The sequence below is a fragment of the Eschrichtius robustus genome, chromosome 5, assembly GCF_028021215.1.
Source record: "Eschrichtius robustus isolate mEscRob2 chromosome 5, mEscRob2.pri, whole genome shotgun sequence".
Classification (NCBI taxonomy): domain Eukaryota; kingdom Metazoa; phylum Chordata; class Mammalia; order Artiodactyla; family Eschrichtiidae; genus Eschrichtius; species Eschrichtius robustus.
In genome coordinates, this window is record NC_090828.1 from 348,179 (window position 1) to 368,882 (window position 20,704).

A 20,704-nucleotide genomic window follows, 5' to 3' on the forward strand; every position below is an offset into this window, starting at 1 on the left:
GGGCCGGAAGTACGCGACGGAAGTGCGCCGCCGCCATCTTGGCGTACGGCGGACCCAGCGCGGAGGCCCGGGCCCGCGCGCTCGGCTCCACGGCGGCCTGCGTCGTGCTTCCGGGGATCCCACCAGCGAGCCGCCGGGGCAGCTAAAGCAGGCGCGAGCGGGCAGCAGGGCACCGGGGCGGGAGCGTGAGCCCGTCGTGCCCTCAGGCCCGCCGGCGCGGCCATCTTGCCGTACGGATGCCCCCCGCGCGCCATGTCTCCACAGGGCGCTGCCGGTCCGGGGCGCCCCCGCCCACCCCAGACGCCGCGAGCCGTGGGCTGCGCCCCGCCAGGTGCCGGGTATCCAGGGCACGCCGAGGGCCGGGCCTGGCGGCCGGGCGGCGGGCGGCCGGGCGCCGCCATCTTGCCGTACGGCGGGAGCTGCGGGGCTGGCTCCCACGTCCCGCAGCCGTGTCGCCGCGCGCCCTCCCCTCGGGGCGGTCCCGCCCGGGGCTCGGCGCGGCGAGACGAGGGCCGGAGCCTGGCGGCGGCGCGGCGGCCCGAGGCCCGAGATGGTGATCTGCTGCGCGGCCGCGAACTGCTCCAACCGGCAGGGCAAGGGGGAAAAGCGCGCCGTCTCCTTCCACAGGTAACCGGGCCCCGCCCGCCGCCGCCGGCCCGCCGCCCGCGCGGCCCGCGGGCCACGCCCCCGCCCGGCCCGGCTCGGCCCGGCCCGGCCCCGCGGGGAGACTGAGGCCGCGCGGCCCGGTCGGACGCGGGGTCGCTCAGGGCGCGGGCCCCGGGCCGGTCCCGCGAGTGAGTCAGCGCGGCGCTGTGTGACCTTGGCCCGGCCGGCGTCTCTGGGCCGGGCGCCTCGGGCCACCGCGGCCGGCGGCTTCCATCCGTGGCCACCCGACCCCCGCGACCCTCGGCCGCCGGTGCGCGCCCCATGCCCACTCGGAGGCCGCCCGGCGCCCACGCCGCGGCCTCGGCAGCCCCTCCACCACCCCGTGGCCACCCTGCGCCCCATGGGTTCGGGTTGGCGCCGCCAGTCTCCAGAAACGGTGTGTTCTGGAAACGCGCTTCCTTCGGTCGGTTGTCGTCTTGCGTTTGCTGTGACTTTTCTGCTTTTTTCGTCGCGGGGGAGCCCGTCTTGATCTCTGCGATCAGAGATGTGGCCGAGCAAATGTGCCTCATGGATTAACACGCGCTCCAGACGCTGTGTCCTAGAAGGGGCCTCGCGGTCGGCCTCGGGGAAGGTAGCCCTGCCGCGCGGAGGTGAGTCCCGGGAGGTCCCTGGCAGCATCCAGCGTGGGGCCGGCCCAGCCCGCTCCTCGCCGGGGCTTAGCTGCGAGCCGTGGAGGGCTCCGTTCCGTGGGCGCCCACGGAAACCGGCCCGAGGCAGGGCAGGGACTGGCCTTCTCTCTGGCCTGGCCTGCTTCGTGGAGGCTCTGGAATTCAGCCCGTTACAGCGAGTCCTTTTCTACGACTTCCACGCTGGAGGTACCAGAACCGTGAGCAGAAGAAACTCCACCTTAAAAACCTCCTCCCGGATACTTTTCTGTTTTCCTTTTGATGTTGCGGGATGGTGTTCAAGTTTTGAAAACCTGGAGGACATTTGTTGTGTAGTCTTACTGAAAGTTCATGGTGGTTTGCGTGAAGTCCTCAGTCGTTACAACCTATCAAGATAGTAACAGCAGGTTGTTTCAGCGGTCAGCCAGCATGCTTACTTGAGTTTCCTTCAGAGCCCTTAGTTTTGTTACTGTATTTGAAAACGGAGGCAAAGCATTGCAGAGAAGGCTGCTGTTGGCATTCATAATGGCCGAGGACGTGGGAACTGGGGGTGGAGGGGAGCTTCAGGTAACGGGCTCCCAAAGCAGTGAGGAAATTTAGAGGGTCCTGCTGCTTGGAGCTTCGTGAGGAGTTGGTGTCCCCGCGGTCCTGATCCCCAGCAGCGTCAGGTGGCTTAGGTGACCTCAGGTGCAGCAGAACAGCCCTCCGGAATGGCCGCCCCACTCCCACCCTCGTATGTGTAGTTTCGCCAGAGTTTTCTAAGTAGACATCTTGCCTGAATGAGAAAAAAAATGATCATTAAGTGTCTTTTTCAGTATCTGCCAGGGACTGGTTGCTTTTCAGAGGGAGCCGCAGAGCCGTGGCTGTTGAGTCTCGCCTGCTCTGCGAGCTGGTCTCGTGTCCTCGGCTCCTCGAGCCGCAGCTGGGGCACGTGGGGGTGTCTGGGATGCTCTCCTGGCCTCTTGCTCCCATCTCTGCTGTCTGACGCTTGGCTTGACTTCTAAATGGGGGGGGAGGGGCAACCATCTTCCTTTGAGCATCCCAAGTCCTGTATCCCAGGCACACCAGGAGGGTTGGCCAGCTATGAGCTTCTAGGAACTATTTCCAGGGCTTCCTGAAGCGTTTCCCGCTGTGTGATGCCATCTGGTGCTGTCTCTCCAAGGATTCTGTATCCCTGCAGGGCATTTATCACAGCCTGGGAGGAGGTATTCACCTTCTCTCTTTATCCACCCTACGGACTGTAAGCTTCTTAAGGGCAGACAGTGCGTCTTTCATCTTTCTATTTCAGTAATAAGTTGCAAGTAGAAGGTATTCCTTAGTTCTTTGTTAAGTTTTTAAATGGGTAAAGTCAGCACAGGTTTGGGTGTTTGCAAATACACTTGTTCTGCTTTTATAGTTGATAGTAGTAGGGGGAGGCACTTAATTATTTTTTTCTAATTTGTCATTTGTCTTGCAGATTCCCCCTAAAGGACTCAAAACGTCTGATCCAGTGGTTGAAGGCTGTTCAGAGGGATAACTGGACGCCCACTAAGTATTCTTTCCTCTGTAGTGAACATTTCACCAAAGATAGCTTCTCCAAGAGACTGGAGGATCAACACCGCCTGCTCAAGCCCACGGCCGTGCCGTCCATCTTCCACCTGGCTGAGAAGAAAAGGGGGCCCGGAGGCCATGGCCGCCCCCGGAGAAAGGACGCCAGGAAGGCCTCGGGGGGTCTGAGGGCACATGCAAGTGACATTGCCGACGGGAAGGCAGCTGCAGGGTCGTCGTCGTCGTCCTCGAGTGAAAGCCTGATGGCCAAGCCCGAGTCCCGCAAGCTGAAGCGGGGCGCGTCACAGGGCAGAACCGCAGCCAGGGCCACCCGGGAGGCCGCCGGTCCGCAGCGGGCCCGACAGCCTCCGGAAGGACACGCAGATGCCAGTCCGGCCTCCGCCACCGCGTCCGGCAGCCGGGGAGAAGCCAACGCTTGTGCTGTGGATGCCGGCGACGAGAACGCCACCTCCCCGGACGGGGGCCTGGTGGACAGGAGCGGCATTTCCGTGGATGACTTTACCCCCCCGGGGTCCGGGGCCTGCAAGTTCATCGGCTCGCTTCATTCCTACAGTTTCTCCTCCAAGCACGCCCGCGAGAGGCCGGCCGTCCCCCGGGAGCCCGTGGACCGCAAGAGGCCGAAGAGAGACGCCGAGCCCGGCTGCAGCGGGAGCAGCCCGGGGCCCGACAAGGGGCCGGCGCAGAGCCCGCCACGCGCGCCCCCCACGGCGAGCTCATCGCTCACGGCCACGCCGCAGAAGCCCACGCAGGGCCCCTCGGCGCCTCCGACCGACGTGACCCCGAAGCCGGCGGCCGAGGCCGTGCAGAGCGAGCACAGCGACGCCAGCCCCATGTCCATCAACGAGGTCATCCTGTCGGCGTCGGGGGCCTGCAAGCTCATCGACTCGCTGCACTCCTACTGCTTCTCCTCCCGCCAGAGCAAGAGCCAGGTGTGCTGCCTGCAGGAGCAGGTGGAGAAGAAGAACGGCGAGCTGAGGGCCCTGCGCCAGAGGGTCAGCCGCTCGGACAGCCAGGTGCGCGAGCTGCGGGAGAAGCTGGACCGGCTGCGGCGGCTGAGCGTCCCCCACCTGAGCAGCCTGCTGGCCCCCGGCCGCGGTCAGTACCCGGGCCTGGCGCCCGCGCGGCTGGGGTTCGCGAGCACGGGGCCTGCGCCGCGCGGTGCCTCCCGAGAGGGGAGCCAGGCTGGCGAGCTCGCCTCGCCGGCTGGGCTCCAGAGCACTCGGGAGGTGGCTGTAGCTGGGAGCTTTAGCCGGTGAGCAAGGAGGGGTGGGAGACCCAGAACCACGGTGGTGGGCCCTGGACGGCTGGTCCTCCGCCCCACCGGGGTCCCTTCCTGTCGCAGACCTCCCGCAGACAGAAATTGCTGACGAGTTAGGGTTGAAACGTAAGCTTAGACAGACGTGGTGAGCCATTAGAAAGATCGCAGGAGACTCTTAAAATCACGAGGAGGTTCTTTCCAGTTGGGTTGTGATGAATATTCTGACGTTAAAGCACTTTGAACGTTAATAATAACTTTTTAAAAATTTTAAACACTTATTCGAGTAGAGTATGTTCTCTCGTAAGAACACTGCAGAAATACATCGGCTAAGAAGTGGTGAAAATTCTCCTTTCCCACTCACCTCCCCACTTTTATTCCTGGTTGCCGTTAAAATTTAGTGTGTAATCTTAGACTTTTTTAAATGCTTTTTAAAAAATATATTTATTTATTTGGCTGCGTCGGGTCTTAGTTGCGGCACGTGGGATCTTTAGTTGTGGCATGTGGGCTTCTTAGTTGCAGCATGCCAACTTTTAGTTGCGGCATGCCTGCGGGATCTAGTTCCCTGACCAGGGATCGAACCCAAGTCTCCTGCATTGGGAGCGTGGAGTCTTAGCCACCGGACCACCAGGGAATTCCATATTTTTTTATGCTTTCACTTACATGTTTTTGTGTCTATTATACAAATAGGTTGGATATATATTTCATACATTACTGCTTATGTTTCTGCTTTTCCTCCTAGTCTACTATTTATTTCTTGTAGAATCAGTTTTGAGGTTAGTATCTTTTGCCTGTTACGTGTATAAAGGTGGAAACCATTTTCCTACCACGTCGTGCGTTTAGTCTGCATCAGCGTTTGTCTTCCAGGTTGTAATTAACACTGCAGGTGAGAAAAGGCTCCAGTGTGTGACAGGCTGTTCAGGGCTTCCTGGACCCCCCAGGTCAACAACCATCAGCACAACCAAAAACAAAAGCACAACCCAAAGCCATCCTGATGTACTGGTCAGAGTTACACGCTACATTCTCCTGTTATTTCAAAGTGTTTTTTGTAGTTTCTCGTACCTGGTATTACTTCTTGGTACCTTTTTCTGCTCCTCTTGGTCAGACGCCCCAAAGTTTGTCACTATTGCAGGTGTTTCCAAACAGCTTGCATTGATCAGGTCTCCGTTGTTGTTTCTGCTTCCTTCTTCCTGACTTCTTTTTGCTTTCTTGGGTTTTATAGCTGTTCTGGCTCCTGGAGGGAAGTGCATAACGTCTTCGGGGACAGTTTATGTTTCCCGGTACCTGCAGTGGAGGCTGGATCCCTCCTTCTGTCCCTTTGACTCTGCGCCACAGACCCGCCTCCTGTCGCTCTCCTTGCCCTTAGTTTCTAAAGAGTTTGTAATTTCAGTCTTGATTCTCTCTAACTTGAGTTGTTTAGGAGGGTGTTGTGGTTTTCAAGTGGATGGATTGGGGGAAGGGAGTTAATTTTTTGTGTTATTGTTAAGGTTCAGTGACTTAAAGATACATGCTTTATAGAATCTTCTGAGGTTTCATTGTGGCTCAGTACGCTCTGTGTTTGTGACTGTTTCCTTACAGCTTGAGAAGAATGTGTCCTGTCCATCGATTGGTTACATTGTTCTGTCGGGCTGAGGCTGGATCTAGCTTATTTTATTGGTCAACTGATCTGTTTCCTAACTTATTGTATCCACTGATCTGTTGATTTTTAAGAGGTGAGGTAGGTCTGTCACTGTGATTCCTGAGGTGCCATTGCTTCTTGAATGTTCAGTTTAACTGTATTTATAGACCGTGTTATTAGATACGTGAGTATGCCTGCGTGTTACCAAACAGAAAAGCCTATTTTGTCCCATTTAAAGTTTTACTTGTCTCCTTATTTTCAACCTTTTTATATCCCTTTATTTTGTAGCTATATTTTAGCTCAATCTGAGAGCCTTTATATATATATATATATATGTATATATGTGTATATATATATATATATATATATATATATATATATGTAAAGTAATTTAATCCATTTACAACTGGGATTATTGATAAATTGAAACTTGGGCCTGCCTCTTAATTTTATTTTTTAATTTGTTAGGCTTTCTCATTGCTTCTCTTTCTATTCTGATGGGTGTCTGTCAGCCTTCATCCTGTCTTTCTGTAAATGCTTGAGTTGATCGGCTCCTGTGCCCCCTCCCCCAGTGCAGGTCGTCTCTGATCTGAGCTCCATATCCTCATCTCCCCAGTAGATGCACGTACACGTGGTATTGGTTACTTTATTCACCATGATTTATTGTTACCAGTTTTTCCCTCTTTTGGGGAAATAGTTAATGATTTGGGGGGAACTCAAATGACAGAGAAATTTTGAGAGGAATCCAGTTTGAGATGCTTCATAGGTGCTGATGCCAGAGAGCCAGCACCCAGCCTCTTGAGGTTGCATGTGTGTGCCTGCAGAGGCGGGGGAAAAAGGTGTTGTAGAAAGGGGGGTGCTTTGCTGGGCTGCAGCAGCTCTGATCAGAATGGAGAAAGGATGGCTGACTCGGCCACATGGGGTCACTGGTGACCACAGTCTCCGTGGAGTGGTGGGAATGGAGCTGGGTGTAGAGCCGGTGAAGGGAGGGGCCGGTGAGGGTGGCTGGGGACCAGGCACTTTAAGAGGTTGAGCTGTGGGGACAGTGGGCAGTAGCCAGAGGGGAGCACGGCTCCACAGGGAGGTTTTGTGTGTCGGATGGGGACGAGGGAGCAGGTGTCTGCTGGGGCCCAGATGGGCAGGGAGAGCCGTGAGGACGGAGGGGAGCGCGCTGGGCCCTGAGGAGGGGCGGGGGGGGGGGGGTGCTGCACCTCTGCTCCCGGGCTCCCTTGGGTGCAGGGAGAGGCTGCAGGAGGAGCTGGGCCGGGGCAGTGGGAGGGGCGGGAGGGAGAGAGGCCACCCAGGGCCCCGCTCAGCGCCACGGTCACCGCCTCCGGCTCTCCTTGGCGTCTGCTCCCTTGACCGTTCCCAGTGTGCTTATGACTTCGTTCATCAGTGAAGGAACCTTCTGGTGGTTTTATAGGGTGTGTTGAAGGGACTGTACACTTGTTTATTCAGTCCATGACCTTCAGCCAGTCCCATTTTTTTGGACAGAGTCCCTGAAGCAGAGAAGCCCGGCCAGTGGGCCTGCAGGTTCCGGGCTCTGGGAAGTTTGCCCTCCAGAGAGCTGGTGCTGAGTGGCATTCCCACAGGATGGGGCGCTCTGTCCCTGAGCCCGTGCTGAGTCCAGGCATCATGCTGCACCAGGCCGCGTTGCTGGCCTTTCTGTGAACCAGTGAGGATGAACATCTTTCCATGTTCATCCCCTCTCCGTCCTTCCCTGCCCGTGCCATTCCCGCCTTGCTCACTGACCTGTGAATGTCCCTGATATGACAAGGATGTCCACTATCAAGTGTGATTCAGCCATGCCCTCAGTTTTAATTTAATACTTGCTCCAAAAATATCTCAGTTTTCTTCCCGCTCTTTTATTCATTATACAGACAGTTCTTGAGCTAATCTGGAGTTTTAAAAGCTTTTTATTGTGGAAATCTTGAACATGTACAAATTAAGCAGAAAAGTATAATAACTCCCTTGTACCTACCCCTTAGCTTCAACATTTATCAGTATTCTGATATTCTTATTTCATCTATATTTCTACTTACTCCCTACCTTCCATTGATTATTTTCTGATTAATAGAGGTTTTTTTTAGGAAAGTTTGAGATTTACAGAAAAATTCAGCAGATAGTACAGGAAATTCCCCCACAGTTGCCCCTGCTACTAACATCTTGCATTTCCACTTGTGTTAGTGTGGTTCGTTCATTACAAGTTATGAACCCATATACATACGTTGTTATTAACTAAGTCCACAGTTTACTTTCAGGTTCGCTGCCTTATACTTGGATTTTTTTCGTCCACTGACAAACCATTGTTAACAAGAAAGAATATCTTTCAAAGATACAAATCTCAAGAGGATTTTATTTAAGACCAACTCAGTAGAATGAAGTAAAAGATTCGGTGGGTAGAAATTTTGTGATTTCAAACCATTGAAGATGAATCATTGCTGGGCAAGAAAAACACGGCTGGGAAAGGGACAAAAAGAGGAATCTTTCAAACAAACACAAACACAGGAGCACCGGCCTCCCCACTGAAGGCCTGGGGAGGAAGGCGACCACTGCACGCATCTGAGTCCCGGCCAGGGTCTGTGCGCCCCTGGAGATGCTCGGGCAGGTCAGCCCGCAGGACGCCTTATACTTGGATTTTGACAGATACATAAGCACGTGTATCCTCATTACAATATCATAGAGTATTTTCACTGCCCTAAAAACCTCTCCGTCCACTGTTCATGCCTTTCCTCCCAATCCTTGGCAGTCACTGATCTTTAGACTGTTTCTGTAGTTTTGCCTTTTCTAGGATGTTGTGTGATTGGGATGTCTGGTTGCTATGAACCAGAGCATGCAGCCTTTTCAGGGTGGCTTCTTTCACTTAGTATATATTTAGGGTTCCTCTGTCGTTTTATGGCTTGATAGTTCATTTCTTTTTCGTTGTTGTTCCTTTTCTTATATTGAGTTAAAGTACAAATAACAAAAAATTTATCTTCTTAACAATTTGTCAGTGTGCAGTTCAGTGGCATTAAATACATTCACGTTGTTGAGCAGCCGTCACCACCACCCATCCCCATAACTCATGTAAATCTGAAACTCTATACCAGCTAAACAATATCCCTTCCTCTCCCCTCGCCTAGCCATTGCCAGCCACCATTCTACTTTCTGTCTCCATGATTTTGACTCATGTAAGTGACATGGTACAGTATTTGTCCGTCTGTGATTAGCTGTTTAATTAGCCTGGTGCCCACAAAGTGCATCCAGGTTGTAGCATACTGCAGAATTTTCTTCCGTTGTGTGGATGGACCACATTTTGTTTAGCCACTCATCCATCAATGGACATTTGGGTTGCTTCCACCCACTGGCTCTTGCGAATAATGCTGCTATGAATGTGGGTGTACAAGTGACTTTTCAAGACCTGACTTTCAATTCTTTCAGGTGTATACCCAGAAGTGGGATTGCTGGTTCATATGGTAGTTCTGTGTTTAATTTTTTGAGGAACTTCCATACTATTTTCCATAATGAATACACCACGTTACATGCCTGCCGACAGCGCACAAGAGTTCCCGTTTCTCTGCATCCTTACCAGCACTTGTTTTCTGTGTTTTTGATAATAGCCATCCTCATGGGTGTGGGGTGATATCTCACTGTGGTTTTCATTTGCATCTCTCTAATGATTAGTCACATTGAACATCTTTTCATGTGTATATTGGCCATTCGTATATCTTCTTTGGAGAAATGTCTGTTCAAGTCCTTTGCCCATTTTTCAATCAGGTTATTTGGGTTTTTTTGTTGTTGTTTAGTTTTAGGAGTTCTCTATATAGTCTAGGTATTGATCTCTTGTCAGAAATATGATTTGCAAATATTTTCTCCCGTTCTGTAGGTTGCCTTTTTATCGTGTGAATATTGCCTTTTGATATACAAATTATAGCAATTTTCTTAAACTCCAGTTTGTCTATTTTTTCTTTTGTTACCTGTACCTTTGTTGTCATATCCAAGAAATCATTGTCAAGTCCAGTGTCGTGAAGCTTTCATCCTATGTTTTCTTCTAAGAGTTTTATTACTTTAGGTCTTACGTTTAGGTCCTTCATCCATTTTGAGTTAGTTTTTACATATGGTGTTAGATAACCGTATACCGGACCAGTTAGAGCCCACCTTCGTTCTTTGGCACGTGGATGTCCAGCTTTCCCAGGACCGTTTGTTGAAAACACTGTCCTTTCTCCACCGAATGGTCTTAGCACTCTTGTCAAAAATCATTTGACCATATATGTGGGGGTTTATTTCTGGCTTCTCTCTTCTGTTCCGCTGGTTTATATACGTCTTCATGCCAATATCACACTGTTTTGAATTACTGTAGTAAGTTTTGAAATCAGGAAATGTGAGTTCTCCAGTTTTGTTTTTTTTCAGGATTGTTTTGGCTATTCTCAGTCCTTTGAGATTCCATATGAATTTTAGGATGGGTTTTTTTATTTCTGCAAAAAACATTGGGATTTTGAGAGAGAGAGCACTGAATCTGTAGATTGCTTTGGTTAATATTGACGTTTAACAATATTAAGCCTTCCAGTGCATGAGTATGGGATGTGTGTCCATTAATTTATGTTTTCTTTAATTGCCTTCTGAAGTGTTTTGTAGTTTTCATTGTACAGGTCTTTCACCTCCGTGGTTAAGTTAATTTCAAAGTATTTTATTCTTTTTGATGCTATTATAAATGGGATTGTTTCTGTAATCTCCTTTTCAGATTGTTCATGTTCATGGTTTGTGTATAGAAATGCAACTGATGTTTGTGTGTTGACTTTGTATCTTGCTAATTTGATGAATTCATTTATTAGATCCAACAGCTTTTTTTTTTTTTTTTCCTAAAGGATTACCAAATTACCTTAGCTGGCTCACCATGAATCACCATGGGTTTATTGATGTTTTGTTTTGTTTTGTTTTTAATTGAAGTATAGCTGATTTACAATATTGTGTTAGTTTCAGGTATACAGCAAAGTGATTCAGTCTTTTTTTTTTTTCAGATTATTTTCCATTATAGGTTGTTACAGGATACTGAATATAGTTCCCTGTGCTATACAGTAAATCCTTGTTGCTTATTTATTTTATATGTAGTAGCATATATCTGTTAATCCCATAGTCCTAATTTATCCCTCCTCCCCTCCCTTTCCCCTTTGATAACCAGAAGTTAGCTTTCTATGTCTGTGAGTCTGTTTCTATTTTATATATAGATTCATTTCTATTATTTTTTAGATTCCACACATAAGTAATATCACGTAATGTTTGTCTTTCTCTGTCTGACTTATTATGTTATTTTCTAGGTCCATCCATGTTGCTGCAAATGGCAGTATTTCATTCTTTTTTATGGACAAGTAATATTCCATTGTGTACATATATACCACATTTCTTTTTAAACCATTTGTCTGCTGATGGGTACTTGGGTTGTTTCCATGTCTTGGCTATTGTAAATAGGGCTGCTATGAACATTGGGGTGCATGTATCCTTTTGAATTAGAGTTTTCATCTTTTCCAGATATATGCCAGGGAGTGGGATTGCTGGATCCTATGGTTGCTCTATTTTTAGTTTTTTAAGGAACCTCCATATTGTTTTCCATTGTGGCTACACCAATATACATTCCCACCGACAGTGTAGGAGGGTTCCCTTTTCTCCCCACAGTCTCCAGCATTTATTATTTGCAGACTTTTTGTTGATGACCATTCTGACCGGTGTGAGGTGATACCTCATCGTGGTTTTGATTTGCATTTCTCTAATAATTAGCAGTGTTGAGCACCTTTTCATGTGCCTGTTGGCCATTTGTATGTCTTCTTTGGAGAAATGTCTTTTTAGGTATTCTGCCTATTTTTGGATCGGGTTGTTTGTTTTTTGATATTGAGTTATATGACCTATAATCTAATAGCTTTTTTGTGCAGTGTTTAGGATTTTCTACATATGAGGTCGTGTTATCTCAGATAATTTTACTTCTTACTTTCCAATTTGGATTCCTTTTATTTCTTTTTCTTGCCTAATTGCTCTGGCTAGAACTTCGAGTACTATGTTGAATAGAAGAGGTGAGGTGGGCAGCCTTGCCTTGTTCCTGATCTTCGAGGAAAAGCTTCAGTCTTTCATCATTGATTATTATGTTCGCTATGGGCTTTTCATATATGGCTTTTATAGTGTTGAGGTAGTTTTCTTCTATCCCTATTTTGTTGAGTTTTTTTGTCATGGAAGAGTGTTGAATTTTGTCAAATGCTTTTTCTGCATCGAGATGATCATGTGTTCTTTTCCCTTCATTTTGTTGGTGTGGCATATTACACTGATCGATATTTGTATGTTGAACTATCCTTGCATTCCAGGAATAAATCCCACGTTGTCACAGTATGTAATTCTTTAATATGATGCTAACTTCAGTTTGCTAGTATTTTGTTGAGGATTTTTGCATCAGTATTCAGAAGGAATATTGGCCTGTAGTTTTCTTTCCTTGGAGTATCTTTGTCTGGCATTGGTATCAAGGTTATTCAGGCCTCAATACAATGAGTTAGAAATGTTTCCTCCTCTTCAATTTTTTTGGAAACGTTTGAGAAGGATTGTTGTTAGTTCTTCTTAAAATGTTCAGTAGAATTCACCAGTGAAGCCATCAGGTCCAGGGCTCATCTTTGTCAGGAGGTTTTTGATTACTGATTCAATCTCCTTACTAGTTGTAGGTGTATTCAGCTTTTCTATTTGTTTGTGATTTAGTCTTAGTAGGTTTTGTGTTTCTAGGAATTTGTCCATTTCATCTAGGTTATCCGGTTTGTTGGCATGCAATTGTCCATAGTCCTTTCATAGTCCTTTTTAGTTCTGTAGAATTAGTAGTAATGTCCCTACTTTCATTTCTATTTTTAGTAATTTGAGTCTTCTCTCTTTTTTTCTTCGTGCATCTAGCTAGAGGTTTGTTGAATTTGTTCATCTTTTCAAAGATGGTTCTCCTATTTTTAAATTAGGTTGTTTTATTATTGTTTTAAGAGTTCTTTGTGTATTTTGGGTACAAGTCCTTTTTTGTTTTACTTCTTTATGTAATAAAGTTAAATATATGAAAATATATGGGATAGAAATGGTAGGAAAAAACCAAACATGGGTTAGGAACATGAATTTTTCTAAAACTAGGGTCCAAAGAAGGAGGCAGGGAAGGTGACGAGTGCAGCTTTTAGGCAGGGTGGGGGGCGTCGGAGGGGTTGGTAGGGGTTGGCTAATATAGCCTCCCAGTCTGTAGCTTGTCTTTTTATTCTCTTTTTATTTTATTCTCTTAACAGCATCTTGCAAAACAGAAATTTTTAAGTTTAATAAAGTCCTTATCAGTTTTTTTCTTACATGGATTGTGCTTTTGGTGTTGTATCTAAAAACTCATTGCCAAGTAAGGTCACGTAGATTTTTTCCTATGTCTCTTTAAGGAGTTTTGCACTTTAACGTTTTACATCGAGGCCTGTGATCCATCCTGAGTTAATTTTTGTAAAAGGTGTGAGGTCTGTGTCTAGATGCTTTTTTCAGTCCAGTCATCCAGTTCCAGCACCATTTGTTGAATAGACTGTTCTTTCTCCGTTGTATTGCCTTTGCTCCTCTGTAAAAAATCAGTTGCCTCTGTTTGTGGTGGTCTAGTTCTGAACTCTGTTTTGTTCCACTGATTGATGTATCTGTTCTTTCGCCAATACCACGTTTTATTGATGATTGTAGCTCTATAATAGGTCTTGAAATAGGGTACTGTGAGTTCTCCAACTTTATTCTTTTCCATCAATACTGTGCTGGCTATTCAGGGTCTTCTGCCTCTCCATATGAACTTTAGAATCAGTTTGTCAGTATCCACAAAATGATTGATGAGATTTTGATTGGGATTGTGTTGAATCAATAGATCAAGTTGGGCAGAATTGACCATCTTAACAATATTGAATCTTCCAATCTAGGAACATAGAATATCCATCCATTTATTTAGATCTTCTTTTATTTCTTTCATCAGTTTTGTAGTTTTCCTTATAAATCTTTACATATTCTGTTAGATTTGTACTTGAATATTTCCTTCTTTTTTTGGCAGAAGTATAAATGTTATTTTTTTTTTAATTTCAAATTCCAGTTGTTTATTGCTAGTATATAGGAAAACAATTGACTTTAGTACATTAGCATTATATCCTGCAACCTTGCTATAATTGCTGATTAACTCTAGTAGTTTTTTTGTGGATCCTTTAGGATTTTCTACAGACAGTCATGTCATCTGAGAACAAAGACAGTTTTATTTTTCTGTCTCACTCTGTGTACCTTTTATTTCCTTTTCTTCTCTTATAGCATCAACTGGGACTTCCAGTTCATTGTTTGAGTGGGGAGGGGGCATCCTTGCCTTGTTTCTGATCTTCGTAGGGAAGCTTTGAGTTTCTCACCATGAGTATGGCATTAACTGTAGCATTTTTTTGGTTTTGGGGGGGTTTCTTGGCCACACCATGCGGCTTGCATGATCTTAGGTCCCTGACCAGGGATTGAACCTGCACCCTCCCCTCAGCAGTGAAAGCACGGAGTCCTAACCACTGGACTGCCAGGGAATTCCCATCTGTAGGGTTTTTTAAATAGACGTTCTTTATCAAGTTGAGGAAGTTCCCCCTTTATTCCTAGTTTATTGAGAGTTTTTTCATGAAAAGTGATTTTGTCACTTTTTCTGCATCCATTGATATGATCATTTGAGTTTTCTTCTTTAGCCTGTTGATGTGACGGAGTGTATTAACTGATTTTAGAGTGCTGAACCAGCCTTGTATACTGGAATAAACCCACATGGTCATGGTGTATAATTTTTTTTTTTTTTTTAAACGTTGTTAGATGCCATTTGCTCGTGTTAAGGAGTTTTGCATCTATGTTGATGAGAGATATTTGTAGTTTTCCTTTCTTGTAATGTCTCGGTCTGGTTTTGGAATTAGGGTGATGCTGGCCTCAATTGAATGACTTAGGGGGTAGTCCCTCTGCTTCTGCCTTCCAGAAGAGATTGTAAAGAAGAGGTAAAATGTTTTCCTTAAGTGTTTGGTAGAATTCACCAATATTCTAGAAACCCATCTAGGCCTGGTACTTTCTGTTTTAGAAGGTTATTAATTATTGATTCAATTTCTCTAATAGAGATAGGCCTATTCAGATTATCTATTTCTCCTGGTATAAATTTTGCTAGTATGTGTCTCTCAAGGAATTGATCCATTTCACCTAAATTATCAAATTTGTAGGCATAAAGTTGTTCATAGTATGCCTTTTTAACCTTTTAATGTCCATGGGATAGTAGTGATGTTCCTCTTTTATTTATAATATTGGTAATTTGTGTCTTCTCTCTTTTTTTCCTTAGTTAACCAGGCTAGAGTTTTATCAATTTTATTGATCTTTTTGAAAAACCAATCTTGGATTTTGTTGATTTTCTTTTTTTCCCTGTTTTCAATTTCATTAGTTTCTGCTCTAATTTTTTTTCCTTTTCTTCTGCTTGCTTTCAACTTAATTGCTTTTCTTTCTCTACTTTCCTAATGTGAAAACTTAGATTATTAATTTCAGATACTACTTTTCTAATATACATTTCCCTCTAAGTATTGTTTTTTCTGCATCCCACAAATTTTGATAAGTTGTATTTTCATTTCCATTTAGTTTAAGTGTTTTTTATTTCTCTTGAGGCTTCCTTCTTGACCCACTTTGTTCTTAGAAGTGTCTTGTTTAATCTCCAAGTATTTTGGAATCTTTCAGGTATCTTGCTGTTACTGATTTAATTCCAGTGATCTGAGAACGTATTTTCTATGATTTCTGTTCTGTTAAATGTGTTAAGATGTGTTCTGTGGCCCAGAATGTGGCCTGTCATGGTGAATGTTTCTTGTGAGCTTGAGCTTGAGCAGAGTGTGTGTTCTGCTGTTGTTGATTGAACTAGTGGTTAGTCAGGGATCTTTAGAGAAATAGAACCAGTAGTGTGTGTGTGTGTGTGTACACACAGAAATTTATTACAGGAATTGGCTCCCACCATTATGTATGGCAAGCTCGAGAACTAGGAAACCCTGTGGAGTAATTCAGTCCCTGTTCAAAGGCCTGGGAGGGGGTAGGGAAGTCCTGGTCCATCTGAAGGCCCCAGGACAGGAGATGGTGCCCCAGCTAAAACAGAGAGAGCAAGTTTGCCCCTCTTCAGCCTTTTTATTCTGTTGAGGCCCTCAAGGCCCACCCACATTGGGAGGGCCATCAGCTTTACTGAGTGCACCAATTCAGATGCTAATCTCTTCTGCAAACACCTTCACAGACACACCCTGAAATGTTTTACCAGCTAGTTGGGCATTCTCTTAGCCCAGTCAAGTTGACACCTAAAATTAGCCACCATAGTGGTCCATAGAGATCAGTTATATTCAGTTGATTGATGAGTTCATCTGTGTCCTTGCTGATTTTCTGCCTGCTGGATCTGTCCTTTCCTTGTAGTGTGTTGAAGTCTCCAGCTGTGATAGTGGGTTTGTGTATTTCTCCTTGCAGTTCTGTCGGGCTTTGTCTCATGTATTTTGATGCTCTGTTGTTAGGTACATAAGCATTGAGGATTATTAATCTTCTTGGAGACTTGGCCTCTTGGTTATTATATACTATTGCTGCTCTTTACCCCTGGTAATTTTTCTAGTCCTAATGTCTGCTTTCCGGCTATTCCAGCTGTCTTTTGATTCTTGTCAGCATGATATATCTTTCTACATCCCTTTACTTTTAATCTGTCTTTATATTTAAGGTGGGTCTCTTATAGACAACATATAGTGGGTCTTTTTTTTTTTCAATCTGCTCTAATGGTCTCCATCTTTTGATGGGTGGTCTTAGGCCACTCAAATATAAACTGGTCATTGCTTCAGCTGGATTGATGTCTATCATGTTTGTGACTGCTTTCCATTTGCTTCTTTTGTTTTCTTCCTCTCCTTTTCAGCCTTCTCTGTTTTTAATTGAGCATTTTATTTGATTTCATTTTCTCTCCTTTCTTAGCATATCAATTATACTTCTTTTAAAAAAGTTTTTTAGTGGTTGTCCGAAAGTTTGCAATATACATTTACAGCTAATCTGTGTCCACTTTCAAATAACACTACACTGCTTCACAGGTAGTGTAGGTGCCTTTAACAGAGTGTCCCTTATGAAATTGCTGTCATTCATTTCACTTATGCTATAATCACCCTGTTACTACTAAAAATTTGAACAAACCTTTGTCTATTGTGTCAATTAAGAATAAGAAAAGGGAGCATTTTATTTTTACCTTCATTTATTCCTTCTCCCTGAAGAACTTTTAATATTTCATGCAGGGCATGTCTGCTGGCAGTGAATTCTCTCAGCTTTTGTTTGAAAAAGTCTTTATTTCCTCTTTACTTTTGAAGGATAGTTTCACTGGATGTAGGACTCTACACTTTTCCTGCTTGCATGTCTTCTAACGAGAAGTCCACTGTAATTCTTATCGTTTTAACTCTGTAGATGAGGTTTTTTCCCCTCTGGCCTCTTTCAAGATTCTCTGTCTTTCGTTCTCTGCAGTCTGAATATGATATGCCTAGATGTAGATTTTTTGGTATTTATTGTGCTTGGTATTGTCTGAGCTTCCTGGATCTGTGGTTTGGTGTCTGTCATTAATTTTGAAAAATTCTCAGCTCTTTTTACTTCACATATTTCTTTATCTCCTTTCTTCTTCTCTATTCCTATCATGCATACGTATCACTTTTTTATTGTTGCACATTTCCCTGATATTCTGTTCTCGTTCTTTTTTCTTTTTGCATTTCAGTTGGGGAAGTTTCCATGGACATATCTTCAGATTCTCTCTTTCCTCAGCCTTGTCCATCAGTGTTTTTGATTATTTGTCCACATTTCCTCTCTCCTCTGATGTTACTCATCTCTTCTTGCATGGTGTCCACTTTTTCAGTTAGCATCCTTAGCATATTAATCTGATAATTCCAGAATTTCTTCCATATCTGAGTCAGGCTCTGTCTCTTCAGACTGTGTTTTTTTTTTTTTTTTTTTCTTGCTTTTTAGCATACCATGTAATTTTTTGGAGAGGTGGATATGGTGTCATGTATCACAGTGGAAACTGACATAGATGGGCTCTCGGCGTGAAGTGTCACCATAACCTGACTAGCGATTGGGCAGCGTCTCATCTCTCCAGCTGTAGGTACCAAGTCTTCAGATTCCTCCATGTCCTTATTTTTTGTCTCCCCTCTTGTCTTTGGGTTTCTCTGAAGACTGTTTTCATAGAGTCCGTACCTTGGGGCATTTTCCCCTGTAATCCTGTTGTTATGCTGGAGCCCTGAGTCTTGGTGAGGGGGAAGGGAAGCATTTTATAATCTTATGATTAAATTTCAGCCTTTTAGTGGCCTGTATTCCTGGGCTGTGACCTTCACAAGTGTTTCTTCCCCTTCTTTCCCCTCCCTGGGGTAAGACCGGAAGGCCAGCGGGCCGAGTGGGGAAGAGCCCTTCCCCCAGGTGAGATCAAGCTCTGGTGAAGTCTTTTCACTGCAGAACAGGCCTTTGTTTTGGAGAATGCTCTGGGCTTATTTCAACATGGTTCCCTTCCCCTACCCCTGCCAAGGACCCAGGTGATTTTTTTCTTGGCTTTTTGTGATGAGAACTTGGTGGGTTTCTGGAAATAAACACCGTGGAAGTGCGGGGCCTGCAGGACTGTGGCCCCACAGATGCTTACTCTCTCAGTCTCGCGCACTCAGCCCGGCATCTGGTCCAGGGTTCCCGCCAGCTTCTGCTCCAGGTGAGCACGTTTCTGCAGGTTTGGGGGAGACATCTGTGGCCGCACTTCTCTGATGGGTCCAAGGACAGTCATTGATTTTCAGTTCTTTCAGTGTTTTTCTTGTAAAGACAGGAGTTATGACTTCTAAGCTCTACGTGTCAGAGTGGAAGATGGCGGCCCCTCCCCTGTTGAGTTTATTTTGCGGGAAAGCTGCCCATTTTAGTAACTGCCACCTTAACAAATCCACTTATTAATTCTAATAGTTTCTCAGTTGAGACTTTTGGATTAACTAGATAACCAACCATAACATTTACCCGCAAATAATAATAATTTGGCCTCTTTTTATGTCTTTTGTATTTTATAGAAAATATGCTCTATTTTCTGTCATTTCCTTTTTCCCCCTGTGTGCATGGGTGCCTTTCCATTTCCTGGGTGATGAAGTGAAGGCCTTGCCATCGTTTTAAAAGAACAGTTTCCCCTGGGGTGCCCGTCCAGTGGGAACCAGCCGGACCATGTGTGCTGCGTGTATGCCCTCTCTGCCTGGGACAGCCAGCACTGGCTGGGCCACCTGGGCTCTGTACCCTATGTGTGTGCAGTTGGCGTCATTTTCTCTGTGCCCTGGTGGGAATGCTGGCATCAACGCAAAGCGATGTGGGCGTGGGTGGCACCAGGAAGGCATCGGTCCCTAGGTCCCAATGGACGGGTGTGCTCATTTCCTGCCCCTGGGGGTCCTGGGCCTGTCTGCTGACACATTTGCCAGGAGACACAGAAGGGGACACGGCAGGAGTTTCCAGAGTGTGTGTTCCAGAAAGAGCCTTTGCTGCGTGCTTGGCCCACGTGCTTTCCCTGTTGAACAGGGCAGTCCCCTCTGGTCATCAGTGGGAGCAGCGGAGGGTGCAGGCCCCACTCCTGGCTCTGTTCCACACGGTTCGCCCCTCTGGCCTGTCTGACTTTCATAAATTCACCTTGACCTCCAAAGCCCCTCTCAGCTCTAAGATTTGGTCGTCTCTGGTCTGTCCTTGTCTTCCACTTTCTCCTGAGGAATCCCCTTTTATCATGGAACTACAGTTCCCAGAATGCATCCTTCAGGTTTGGCAGTCACTTCCTGTCGAGCTGCTAACAGCCAGGTGCAAACATTTCCCGTGTATTGGCAGAAAACAACCTTGAAGAACCTTGACGGTGTCTGGAGGGTAGAAAACTTAGGGATGGGTAAGCCTGCTTTCACTGTCTTGAGCCAAAAAAAATGAAAATTTAAATTTCTTGGAGAAAATTTAAATTTTTGTTTTTGCATTTTGGTTGAGATCTTAATAAAAGAAAAATCAAATCGGGGGAAAAAAATGCATAGAAAAGCCTGTCTGGTTTACTTGAAGAGGTTGAAAGTGGCAAGTAGGCTAGATTTCCTATTTATTATACTTCTCATTTGTTTGACTTTTAAATTCATTTTATTTTTGTTTCTCTAATGAAGTATAACTTAGAGTTAAATACACAAATCTTAAGGATATAGTTGGATGGATTCTGGCATATGTATAGGCTCATGTCACTTGACCTTTGGATTTTAGAAGTATCCTGTTGCTCTTTCTGCCCTGCAACACTTCAGTGCACACAAGGAGCTGGCAGTGGCTCCCCAGCGGTGGCAGCTCGGCGTGGGGGCGGGGCAGCCAACCTTCGGGGACTTGCCCACGCCCACCTGTTGACTGTTGTCCACGGTGAAGTTCATTACGATTAAGAGCAAGTGACAGCAGCCCAGGAGGACTGGATTTGAAGCGTTTCTCGGAGCAGAGCCAGGTGTCGGACCTTCTGGGTTGTAACCGTGCGCTCGGGCCGCACCAGGAGTCTCCTGACGTTTATTTAACAACATGCCCCTTCCTTTCCAAGCAAGCGCTCCATTTCTACTCACAGTATTTCTTCTGGCTTTTAAAAGAAGAGTCATCTTAGAATTTTCTAGTCTTTTTTACTATGCAGTCTTACAAACACACTGCTGCCCCTTCCACTTTCTCAGTGTGATGACAGTGTCCATCACAGGTGAGCTCCGTGCTCAGCGACAGCCGACACCTGAGCGAGGGTTCTGTTTCCCGAGGACTCAAGGAACCTCGGCTCGGGAAGGCTCCACATGGCCTCGTGTGCACCATCCGGCCCTGCCGAGTCCGCGGATGAGCGCGTGTGGGGCTGAGTCTCCTGGAGGTGGGGAGCAAGGCCCTCAGCAGTCACCCCACCCTGCCTGCTCTTCCCGAAACACCCTGCCACCCTCTGTCCAGGGGCCTGTGCCTGGCTGAGTCCGCCTCTTTGGTGGTTCTGACCCGTGCTGGTGGCAGTGTCCACCTTGGCTCGTGTGG

The 20,704-nt window shown here is 46.2% G+C and overlaps 1 protein-coding gene across 4 annotated transcripts in view; it reads left to right on the top strand.

The window, feature by feature from the left end:
- The first annotated feature begins 53 nt into the window (after positions 1-53).
- THAP4 (THAP domain containing 4) overlaps positions 54-20,704 on the top strand; it is a 41,913-nt gene continuing 21,262 nt past the window's right edge. The window contains exons 1-2 of one of the 4 annotated variants that reach the window (XM_068544034.1): positions 54-627; positions 2,728-3,914. In XM_068544034.1, coding sequence (XP_068400135.1) covers positions 551-627; positions 2,728-3,914 — 1,264 coding nt within the window. In that variant the 5' untranslated portion in view covers positions 54-550. Of the gene's footprint in view, positions 628-1,018; positions 1,043-1,193; positions 1,257-2,727; positions 3,915-19,491; positions 19,581-20,704 lie in introns of those variants that run through there. The other 3 variants (XM_068544035.1, XM_068544036.1, XM_068544037.1) reach the window with 3 other exon arrangements.